This window comes from Bombina bombina, chromosome 6 (genome assembly GCF_027579735.1).
Source record: "Bombina bombina isolate aBomBom1 chromosome 6, aBomBom1.pri, whole genome shotgun sequence".
In the NCBI taxonomy this organism is placed as follows: domain Eukaryota; kingdom Metazoa; phylum Chordata; class Amphibia; order Anura; family Bombinatoridae; genus Bombina; species Bombina bombina.
The window spans coordinates 544,672,579-544,685,344 of NC_069504.1; the positions used below are offsets into that span (position 1 = coordinate 544,672,579).

General features: G+C 35.5%; 1 protein-coding gene across 1 annotated transcript in view; it reads right to left on the reverse strand.

Moving 5' to 3' along the window:
• AP4E1 (adaptor related protein complex 4 subunit epsilon 1) overlaps positions 1–12,464 on the reverse strand; it is a 330,072-nt gene extending 317,608 nt beyond the window's left edge. Inside the window, exon 1 of the mRNA XM_053719333.1 lies at positions 12,319–12,464. Within this exon, the coding sequence (XP_053575308.1) occupies positions 12,319–12,444 (126 nt within the window). The 5' untranslated portion in view covers positions 12,445–12,464. The remainder of the gene's footprint in view (positions 1–12,318) is intronic.
• Between the last annotated feature and the right edge of the window lie 302 nt (positions 12,465–12,766).

The following is a 12,766-nucleotide window of genomic DNA, read 5'->3' on the forward strand; positions in this document are numbered from 1 at the left end:
GACCTTCCGTGATTGTAAGCACTCTCTTTCTCCAATCTCTCTTCAACAACTTTCTATTTCTATGTTAATCTATTACTGTATGTAGCATTATTTAATTTAAGGTATAAAATAAAAAAATATTCAAAATGACCACAATAATGTGTTTCACAATGACTAAACATATGCAAAGAGGGGGTGTAGTAATGGGTGTGGGAAGATAGTGGGTAGGTTCAGAAGTGGCGAGTAACATTTTGGCCCGGCTAGTAGCTTACCACCTGAAATTTTTAGCCCTGTATATATATATATATATATATATATATGTATGTCGTATGCTAGAAATTAGATGTTTTTCTGAGAAAGGAAAAAAGGGAGTGAATCTCTGGTATGCGAGATGAAATGAACTTGTGTGTCTGTATCGTAATAATGTTTCCTTCTGTTTCTCTGCTGGGAAATCAGACGTTTTTAGAAGATATTTGGTCATGTTATTTTATATACCTGTATTTTAAAGTCACCAGCATGTTTTAAGTATGTGGTATTCATATGCAGTTTTAGTTTTAAGTGATAATTGTTGTTCGGCATGTAAAGATATGATATTGTTTTTGCAAGTGAAGTAACGGCTTTGAAAGTGCGATGGTGTGTGATTTTTTGTCACGCTCTGGTAAATATGAAACTGTTTCTGGTATGATTAATGGGTTAACGTATGTTGTATTTGTAAGGTCTGTGCACGGCGTGGGTGCACACAATGAAATATATTTATAGGCTGTAATTTAAAGTTTTTCTAAAAGGGCGTCCGTTTTTGTTGCAAGTAAATTAATCTGCAGGTCATGCTACAGTACAGAGGTGAAATTGGTGTGGTAAATCATACAAGCAGCCTAAATTATGGTTAGGATATACATATGTAATTTGCGTGATGAATGGTTAGTCCTTAAAGGGACGGTTCACTGTAACAAGGTGTTGCTATTAATGTATTGTCCATGACTTGTTATACAAGCGGCATATTATCTTATATTTGTCTGGAAAATCAGAGCTCAGTGCGTAGACGGAGCAATAGAAAATTGTCATTTTATTATTTAAAGAACCAGTGCAATAACCCTGTATTAGTAGTTTGCTAAATATATTTTTAGAGACCTTTCTTTGTATATATTTATTTTAAATTTGCTGTTCAGATAGCAGATATTTTTTTTTGCAGCATAACTTAATTCTCTCTGTAATGCAAACTGAAGTGATAAGTTGGCTACAATTTTAGTGTAGGGATCCGTGAGACTAGCGGACAGAAGAAAAAAAAAAAAAAAAAATCGAGAAAAAACAGAGGAGTGAAAATATTTAAAGGGATACAGGAAAACTGGTGTAACATCTGAGAATTTAAGGGAATATTTACATAAAAGACGATGAGGTTTACTGTAAGCCTAACACTAGTACATTTCACTGTATTAGCAGTTTCAATTAAAGATTATTTTTGCGTTTGGTTAAAATGTCCCTTTAATTAGCCTGCATCCCACTGTGAGTGCGTTCTTATGCTGCTTATGCTTGTTTAGGCTATTTAATGAACGTCAGTATACATTTTTTTTATTATAAGGATCATTGGGATTAATTTAAAGGGGAAATTGTATTAGTATTTCTTTTTCAGAAAGCTTATTTTTTTGTGTTATATGCGGTTGTTATATTTGGCTGGAGAGCTGCAGAATGGGGAATATCAAATTATATACAACGTTAAATCCAATAATTTTGTTGTGGTTAAACTAATTAGCATTTATCAAGTTTTAGTTTGAATTTATATTTTTAAGCAGTAAACAGTGTTTCTCCTTTAAGTAGAAATGAAACTTTGAGCTTGCCTCACTATCCTTGAGAAAGACTGATAACACTGTGCATGTTTTGGTTTTCTTTAAAAAAAAAAAAGAAAAGAAGTTTCTCTCTTGTGTTTGTCTTTGTTACAGAGAGAACAATTTGCACTGTACATTTAAAGCGGCAGTACTGGTGTTCTATGTTATAAAAAATGATAACTATAAATTGCTCACTACAAAGAAACAAGTATTTATATTATATTCTGTCATAGAATATAGCTTAAAAAATTATAATTTTATTTCTGTGGCTGTCAAACTGTATCTCACAGATATAACTCTTTGTTATTTAAAATAACCCCCACTGCGTTCAATAAATAAATGAGATATTATTTAATGAAGTGATTTCAGTGACACTTTAAAATATATAGTTATTTGGTTATTAACTAGTCTACCACTATTATTGCAATGACTTTGATTGCTGCTTAACAGCTAAGCCGTGGTCTATAAGGTGTCTAGAAATAAACACCCCTAAAACAAATGATGCACAGTTTATCTGATTCTACTGCATTTATATAACTAGCTAATTTATCTGTTCACAGTTTTGGTTTTATTTATATGGCTTACGTGTATTCTGTCTCTTGGTGTTGTAATGAGATTTATACAGCCTGTGATAAGAGGCAGTCCTCAAAGGTTTAAAAAATTAGCATATAAGCCTACCTATGTTTGGTTTAATCTAGGAAGGTTGGTTAAAATTAAAAGTCCTATCTGAATAATGAATTTTCATTTATCCTAGAATGTCCCTTTAACAGTGGCTACTGTGGTTATCTGATCTTTCCCAAATAAGCGCAATTTTATTTGTGCAATCTGCAACTTAAGTTTCTTGGGCATCTACTGTGATTGCTTTCTTTGTGTGATATTAAAGTTTTGTACATAGTGGATGTTTTTAATTGTTTGTCATGTTCTGAGTGTGTTGCATTTCAGCGAATGTCAGAATATGTGTTGCATTCTATGTTAATTGTGGTTGTTTGAAATTTGTGTCAGCAGCTAATGTTTCGTTTTGTGTAAGACAAGAACGATTGGTTTTCATTGTTTGTTATGTTTTTCTCTTTTGTGGACAGCATATTGAATTGTGAAGTGTATTTCATTTTACTTGCTATTGAGAATTGTCTCTGCATGAGTGGAGTGCATGATTTATCGTTTAGTTTCTTGTTATCTTGCGTTTGCGTGTCACATGAGATGTTTTACGCAAACATGGGGGAAGTATTGATGAGTATTGATGAATATCTTTATGTAATGGAGGTGATTATTTTTAGGAGGTGAACCTAAAACGTTTTGAATCTCCTCGTACAATGTTATTGTGTTAATTTCAGATGCCTAAAATGTTTTATTTTTCTATGTGGTTCTTAACACTATATTTGTATTTGCAGGATGAGAGTATGCTGTCTTCAGAGATTGAAACACACTAACTGAATTATTTTTGAGTTTCCATATTTAGGTAAAATCTGTACAGGCAAAATTCCATAAGTGCACTCTTCAAAAGATTAAAGATTGAAAGCAAGTAAACCTTTAAAGAAAAGATAAAGTTGAAAGACCTTTTGTCAAGCTTGTTTTAACCATCATACTGCAGTAAAAAAAAGTTACTGAACTATCTTTGGATCCATTCTTTGCTTTGCATGCTGGTACCAGCCCCAGAACTGGACTCTGGGTAATCCATGACTGTTTTCTCTGATGTGTGTCTTCAGGACATAAAGACTATCCTTCTCTGGACTGTGCCTTACCGCTCGATATGGAAGTCCTGTTATGCTGTTACAGGATCAACCAATTAAATTAGGGGAGTATTGTTTTAACTCCATTCCTTATATTGCTTGTTTTGTATTTTCTTGTATTTGTTTTATTTTTATTGATCATATTTGGTCTAAGAAATCATATGCTTCATTGGTATTAGTGCACATGGTAGTTTATGTGCTTAACAAAGTAACTCTTTAGATAAGTGTAACTGTGAACTTTGCAGTATTGTACCCTATTGAATGGCCCACTGAGTATAAGAAAATATGTTCAAGGAAAATGCTGCAACATAGCATAATATTTTAGACCCTTCACCCTTTAGAACATAAAGAGGACACGTCTAAGCTAGAAGTTTATTGTAAATATACAGAGAAATGTTTCAGGGAATAGCATAATTATAGTTTATGAAAGCAAAGGTATTTTCACTTGCGTAGTATTCATGAAGTATCATTTAAAAGTGTATAGAGAAGTTGTAAATTATTCTCTGAGAAATGTCAATGTATTTAGTTTATATTATATATCAACAATGTTTTGTTTGATTTTAAATGACATAGGATGAAAGTGACGTTTTATTTGGACATAATTGTGATTGTATTGCGGTGTGTACTCATCTTGTACTGTTTCTGTTTGCTTCCTAGACTCCCTGTGACTCGAGTGTCTGCTTGCCATGGGTATCCACTGGTTGCCTTGTCTACCCCATGAACAAACCATCAGATTTCCAGTATCTCCCTGCGGAAGAACCGTGGATAAGCACCCCTACTGCAAATGAACTGTTGGAGAACTGTATTATAGCAAAGTGTCAAGGTGCAGCGCTCTCAAATGGACAAAGACTGTTCTTAAAGTATTCAGAGGCCACCTAGAGACAGTTGTGCTGTTGCTATGTCATGCTTTACTGTGGAAAAGGAACTGTTGGACATATTGGGGGGGTGCTAGCAATGCAGGTGGAGAGATAGAAGATGCAGCGTTGTTTGGGGGTAGATGGGGGCTGGTTGGGTCTCTGTGCTGGTAGACCGGTAGTTTTGGGAAGGCTGGAAGATAGATGGAAGGTATTGGAGGGACTGTACCTATATGCAGTGACAATTAGCCTATAAAAGTATATCACGACATGCGAATATTTTTCTCTTTAGTATTCTTATAGAGTTCTGTTACCATAATATAAGGCTTTACTAATTTTCTATGCCTGTCTATTTTTATGTTATTCTGTTAGAATAAAAGGATGGTATGTTAGGGGTAATATGAACCTGATGGCAGCCATCTTGTTCTTCGCAGCCATCTTGTTCCTCGCAGCCATTTTGTAATGAATAGACTTTATTATACTGGGGTATTATGCAGTGAGAATTATATGCATGTTATGAGTTTATTTAGCTATTCGGCCTTGCCAATGTACCCTGGCCTAATGCCTAGAAGTAAGATAGAATAAGATAATGTAAACAAGAGGCTTTAGACACTCGGTTGTCTCCGCAGATGGTAGTTTGTTATGACTCTGTAAATATTGTTATGAGAAACTCATGTTCCAGTTTTTCCTTGTAAATTGCTCTGTATAACTGTGTAAGATGACGCGGTCCTAACGTGTCATCCCCTTAACCCTGTATGTCACTATAAGAAAGGCTTGCACTGTGCAATAAACAGAATTGGCTTTCGATCATAATGCTGCGTGGTCTGAGTCATTCTAAGGGGCCCTTATCAGATAATCTACATATGCCTCAGGTGGTACACTAGGCCCCAGGCTTTGGCCTGCGCTGACACCCCCCCGTGGGATTATACACCTTACAATACCACAACAGTTAAATCTGTTAAATCTGTATTGCATGTTCAAACCTTAATACCATAAATAAAAACAGGTTAATAAACCTTTACACCAGGAGTATATAATTAGTTTGAAAGTTCTAGAGCAGTGCTAATATCGTTGGCGAATTTTTTTTCCAATCTGTGAACAATCAATTGATTCTTCCTATAGAAATAAGCATAACACACAAGTATGGGTTTAAGTTATGCTGTGCCTGTGCTAGCTGCATAACCATTTTGTTGTGTTGAGTTACTTGATACTTGTTTTAATTATTAAAGGGACACTGAACCCAAAAATTTTGTTTTGTTATTCTGAAAGAGCATGCAATTTTAAGCAACTTTCAAATTTACTCCTATTATCAATTTTTCTTTGTTCTCTTGCTATCGTTATTTGAAAAAGAAGGCATCTATGCTTTTTTTGGGTTCAGTACTATGGACAGCACTTTTTTATTGGTGGATGAATTTATCCACCAATCAGCAAGGACAACCCAGGTTGTTCACCAAAAATGGGCCGGCATCTAAACTTACATTCTTGCATTTTAAATAAAGATACAAAGATAATGAAGAAAATTTAATAATAGGAGTAAATTAGAAAATTGCTTAAAATTTCATGCTCAATCTGAATCATGAAAGAAAATTTTTGGGTACAGTGTCCCTTTAACAGAGAACTGTTAAAGTTTTTATATTGGGTAATATGTTCAATTTAGCCAATACCCCAGAGGCAGAACTTTTCTTTACTTTCTGCGATGAGATTTTTTAGTGAAAATGTTTCTGCAGGTCATTTTTAAAAAAAAAATCAATTTTAAGTTAGACAGCTACACTAAGGCACCAGTTTAATTGCAATGTGTTGGCAGGTTAACTAAAAAGAATAAAGCAATTTTTAATGTTTTATAATATAGTGCAGTAGTTGAAAATTGCATTGCAAATTAGCTGCATACAAAAAAACATTTAAAATTGTCTCTTTAATAAACCTTTTTCCTTTTCTCTTGGTCTAACATAGAAATGTAGTAATAAAAAGATGCAGTGCTCTTACATTCAGAATAAACATCTTTGCAGACTGGGAAAGGCTGGGGGCGGATTTGAAAAAATCTCTGAGAGCCCATTAACAAGCAATGTGCTGCTGCTTTGCAGCGCTACTGCATATTTGACTGCTCACTTCAAACAGCACTTTGCCCTGGATGCACTGTGTTAAGGAAAAGGTATACAGTGCAGCCAGAGCACAGCTCTGTTTGAAGAGAACTGTCTAATGTGGAGCAGCACTACAAAGTTCAAGCGCTAACAGTTCCTGCATGTGTCCTGTTCTTTCTGCAGACATGCTGCATTTTCTGCGATGACATCTCACATCACTGTATGTTCTGCCTTGGGGGCCAATACAGTTTACAGTTTTTTTTTTTAGATTTTAAAGTTGCACTTCTGTTTATGAAACTTGGTTTTATTTCATTTTAAGTTTAATAAAAATGTTATAAATCACAACGGTTAAATCTGTGTCTGTATTGCATGTTTAAACCTTATAACAGGTGTTATATTTACTTCTGGAGTATATAATCAGTTTGCAAATTATAGAGAAATGCTTAAATAAACATTAAACTTTAACTAAACCCCTTAGATTTTAGTCGACTAAAATCTACTGGAGATTCAGTCGACTAAAACTAGACTAAAATAGAATAAATTTGTTAAGCCCTGACTTTTCTGCAATGTGATGTTACACTGTACTGCACTGGAGTTCAGGAAGGGGGAGGAAATTAGAGAGGAAAGTAGTAAACATTTACACTGAGAACGGAACAGTGACACCTGCAGGAAGAAATTAAAATTGCAGGCAAAAATTTATTTATTTTTTTGACTGCCACGGCCGGTCTTTCTGCAGACATTGCACAGTTTCTGTGATGAGATCGCACATCGCAGTGTTCTGCATTGGGCCACTGATTTATGTAAGGAGAGATAGATAGAGATTATATATAATCCACAGAATCAGAATGTTTTCAGACTGGCCCAACACTATTTATGGCAAATAAACTGGTGCCATCCTTGCCACTTTATATATTTTACATTTTCTGAATAAGTAACTGGTATTTTGAAAGGGTTTAAATTAGGGATGGACCGATATATCGGAGCGGCCAAATTTTAGGGCTGATATTTGGAATTTCTGAAATATCGGTATAGGCCAGAAAACTTACTGATATTACCGATATGGTGAAAATCAAAAGAAATTTAGCTCTGTGTACTTCAGGGAAACTATGTAGTTTTAAGTGACACAAATCATCACACAAATCATCTATAGCACATATAAGCTGGACATAGCCTCTAATAATAAATAGCACTGAAAGTCCAAGCCCAGGTGATCTTGGGAGCTCAGTTACCAACTACTATAACACCAATGGTAGGCTTGTAGATGGGCTTGCATAAACAAACATATATGATTTGTGAAATAGAAAATGTGATCTTTAAGTGGCACTAATAAGCTACAGTTTCCCTGAAGTACACAGAGCTAAATTACTTTTAATTTGCTCATAGGTGTCAGCAATACATAAAATCAATCTGTTTGCTAATTGCTGTCACAAATAATGTTCTATTTGTTGCATTCTGATAAATTTTACACATTTGCAAAACATTTCACTAAAGCTGCTATTGACAATTTTTTTAATTTAAAATATTTTAATTTTCCCCTTTCATGGGCATAGAAAAAAACATTTTAAAAAAAATAATAATTGTTCAGGCACATCAATTTATGGTCCACAACAACAAATCTTGAGTAGAAAGCTATGAAGTATAGGAGACTAGCATAAATATTCTCTAGCAGTGGATAACAATGCTCTGACCATTAGGTGGCACTGTTACACATGTAAAAAACTGCCCATAAGTGTCATAATAAAGAAACTTATAGTCCACTCCTCAGTACCAGGGAAGGTATTTGCAATCCAGTAAATATATGAGCATATTAAAAATTAAAGCAAATAAATAAATCTAGCGCTGATATTCCAGCATATCCTTTCTCTCTCTGTAAAGTGGCAGTATATATTTTTTTTACTTTACTTTAAACCCATATCTATAAAGTGTACCAAGTGAGCGTGTTTTTAGTGAAGTGGCAGCAATATATGAAAAAAACAGAAGCCGTTTAACCCTTTCGAGTCTGGGCTAAAGTGCCTACATCGGAACAACTGTTCCGATGTAGACAAATTGCACGATCGCGAGATTTCAATTATTGGATCGCGTCTGGGGGGCGTCCCTACAACCCTAGGAACACCCCCAAGACCGCGATCAAGTCCTGACTGCACAGAAGGCTTCAGGACAGCCGTTAGTTATGACGTTCTATTCCGTCATAATGGCTTTAAAGCCCAGTCTAATTATGACGGAATAGAACGTCATAACGGCTTTAAAAGGTTAACAGGAGAACATGCTGAAATGTTATGCTTTCTGCATTATGTTTTTCTACTTAACTGGGAGAACTGAAGAAATTGTGTAGTGTCTAGCTTTGCAGTAGTGACTTAAATTTAATTTTATATCAGCATGCAGTTTAAAAACGGATTTATGACATTTTTCTATGTTTTGGGAAGCAATTTAATAAGTTAATTTTCAAGCACTTTATTCTTCCCAGTTGTTTAAATTTTAATAAGCATGTTCAGTTTATACCAGATTTATGTAGAAATTGTGTTGATTTTTCAAAACTTGAAATGTACAGAATATCGGTTCTTATCGGTTATCGGCCTGAAAGGCAGTCAATAAATCTGTATTGGCCCTGAAAAAAACGATATCGGTCTATCACTAGTTAAAATCCTTTGGGTCACTCATTTCTGTGTGGATATATACAGGGCTTGAGCCCCTTCATACAATCCACAGACTAGCCCAATGCCTTTTTGTGGCAAACTGGTGCTAACCTTGCCACTTCATATATTTTACCTTTTCTGAATAAGTAACTGATATTTTGAAAGGATTAAAATAATTTGGGCCACTCATTTATCTGTAATTTATAAACAGGTCCTGAGTCCTTTCATAGGATAGGCATGTTCTCAACCTGGCCCAACGCTATTTATGGCAAATAAACTGGTGCCAACCTTGCCACTTCATGTATTTTACCTTTACTGAATAAGTAATTGGTATTTTGAAAGGGCTTAAATCCTTTGGGTCACTCATGTCTGAGCCCCTTCATAGAATAAACATGTTCTCAGCTTGCCCAACGCTTTTTGCAGCAAAGAATTTGGTGCCAACATTGCCATTGCATATATTTTACCTTTTCTGAATAAGTAAAAAAAAAAGGGGCAAATATATGAAGTGGCAAGGTTGGCACTAGTTTATTTGCCATAGAAACCATTGGGACAGGTTGAGAACATGTCTGTCCTATGAAGGAGCTCAAGCTCTGTATATATCCACAGATAAATGAGTGGCCCAAAGGATTTTAACCCTTTTAAAATACCAGTTACTTATTCAGAAAAGGTAAAATATATAAAGTGGCAAGTTTGGCACCAGTTTGTTTGCCATAAAAAGGCATTGGGCCAGTCTGAAAACATGTGGATTGTATGAAGGGGTTCACACCCTGTATATATCCACACAGAAATAAGTCGCCCATAGGATTTTAACCCTTTCAAAATTCCAGTTACTTATTCAGAAAAGGTAAACTACATGAAGTGGTAATGTTGACAACAGTTTATTTGCCATAAATAGTGTTGGGCCAGGCTGAGAACATGTGGATTATATGAAGGGACTCACGCCCTGTATATATCCACACAGAAATTGGTGGCCCAAAGGATTTTAACCCTTTTAAAATACTTATTTAGAAAAGAAAAATATATATTAAGTGGCAAGGTTGGCACCAGTTTGTTTGCTGTAGAAACCATTGGGCCAGGCTGAGAACATGTCCGTCCCATGAAGGGGCTCGAAGCCCTGTATTTATTCACACACAAATGAGTGGCCTAAAGGATTCTAACCCTTAAATAAATACCAGTTACGTATTCAGAAAAGGTAAAATATATGAAGTGGCAAAGTTGGCACCAGTTTGTTTGCCATAGTAACCGTTGGGCCAGTCTGAAAACATGTGGATTGTATGAAAGGGCTCACACCCTGTATATATCCACACAAAAATGAGTGGCCCAAAGGATTTTAACCCTTTCAAAATACCAGTTATTTATTTAGAAAAGATAAAATATATGAAGTGGCAAGTTTGACACCATTTTGTTAGCCATAAAAAGGCATTGGGCCAATCTTTAAACATGTGGATTGTATGAAGGGAGTCATGCCCTGTATATATACACACACATAAATGAGTGGCCCAAAAGGATTTTAACCCTTTCAAAATACCAGTTACTTATTCAGAAAAGGTAAAATACAGGTGGCCCTTGTTTTACAACGGTTCAATTAACACCGTTTCAGAATAACAACCTTTATTTCCAATCATGTGACTGCTATTGAAAAGCATTGAGAAGCAGTGCATTTATTAAAATAGCCAGTAGGTGGAGCTGTCCGCTTGTGTTGCAGCAAAGCCAAGCAAGCTGAAATTAATCAGTTTAACCAGACCTGAGCTATCGAGCAGATTTCAAAGGAACAAGATCTTCCTGTCTATAAAATCAGTCCAGATTGGAATGCATAGAAAGAACTGTTTGCAGAAAAATGCAAGTGAAGTCTGTGTTGTGTGATTATTTTATTAGGTTTATAATGCTGTTTAGCAAATGTTTTGTTCATTTAACTTAGTTTAATTATATATTCTGTGTTGTGTGATTCTTTTATTAGGTTTATAATGCTGTTTAGCATTTAAAGTCTTCATTTCAAAGCTTTAAAAATAATGTATTAGGTGCTACTTATGACAATTTTGAGAGGGGTCTGGAAACCTATCTCCCTCACTTCCCATTGGCTTACATTATAAACTGGGTTTCAATTTACAACGGTTTCGATTTACAACCATTCCTTCTGGAACCTAACCCCGGCGTAAACTGAGGGCTACCTGTATATGAAGTGGCAAGGTTGGCACCAGTTTGTTTGCCATAGAAACTGTTAGGCCAGTCTGAAAACATATGGATTCTGTGAAGGGGCTCACACCCTGTATATATCCTTACATAAATCAGTGGCCAAAGGATTTTAACCCTTTCAATATACAAGTTACTTATTCAAAACAAAATTGTGCCATGTTTACTGCAATATAACGTGTATTTGTATAAAATGTAAGTTTGTTTAGTTTTTGGGAAACTCTATTACTGTATTTAAAATAAAAATAATTTTAGATATTTTGTTTAAACCGCTATTTTTGTCTGATTGTAATCAGTTGCCCAATAAGAAGCCAACTTCAGCAAATAAGAAGCTGGCCGAAAAACAAGCCAACTTCAACCTCGTAATAAATGTGACAATCTAAATCAGTGATCGTTCTCTAGTTTAGTAAACAATACACAAAAGAATATACCCCAATTTTAAAGAGACATACTCCTATAAAACTACATGTAAAGATTGGAAACCACTCTCACTGTTGTTTCTGGTGTTTTTCATTTTAATTGACATGATATTTGTCCCTCTAGTGGATTGGCACTGGACTTTTTATAAGACAATGTCACAGAAACAACGATACTGAGGAAGAAAAGAGCCCTAGATTAAGAGTGACACTGATCAGTGTGATACTGTCTTAGACACATATACCTAGTGATAAACTAACAGTAGTGCTTTGACAGTGAGTTACTGTGCCAGTGACAGACACCGTTATAAACACAGTGAAACTATGCCACAGACAGTGACACACATACAGCGATAGTGAAACAAATACACACAGCAAGAGAAAACGAAACAAAGTGACACTAGCTGACACATATACCTAGTGATAAACTAACAGTAGTGCTTTGACAGTGAGTTACATTGACATGCAGACTGTGACAGTGACAGACACCGTTATAAACACAGTGAAACTATGCCACATACAGTGGCACACATAAAGCGATAGTGAAATAAATACACACAGCAAGACAAAGTGACACTAGCTTACACACACAGTGACACTCCACGACACAAATAACCACACCTGCTTGGATGTGAGTGCCGTGATGTTCCGTATCAAGCTCCCTAGTCTAGTACTGGCTCCGGGCGACTGGTCCTGCAGGAGGAGCCCTGGAAGCGCACTCAGGGTCCGCTCCACAATCTCACTCATCTTCTCTCACAACAACAACAACCGGCATCCTCTGACACTTCCGGAAATGTTCAAGCTCGCAAAACTTTATACATAAGCTTAAAGTTGGACACAAACGCCACCACATGAAGTAATTGCATTAAATTAACACTTGAGGGCGCCCAAACAACAGGAATATTTCAACACTTTCTTTTCTATTTTTGTTTCTCTTCAAAATAAACAATTTCGAGCCATTCATTGAATCTATATTTACATGTTTGGGGAATACTCTTTAACCCTTTCGTGACAGGGTTAAAGTGCCTACATCGGAACAACTGTTCCGATGTAGACAAATTGAAACTAC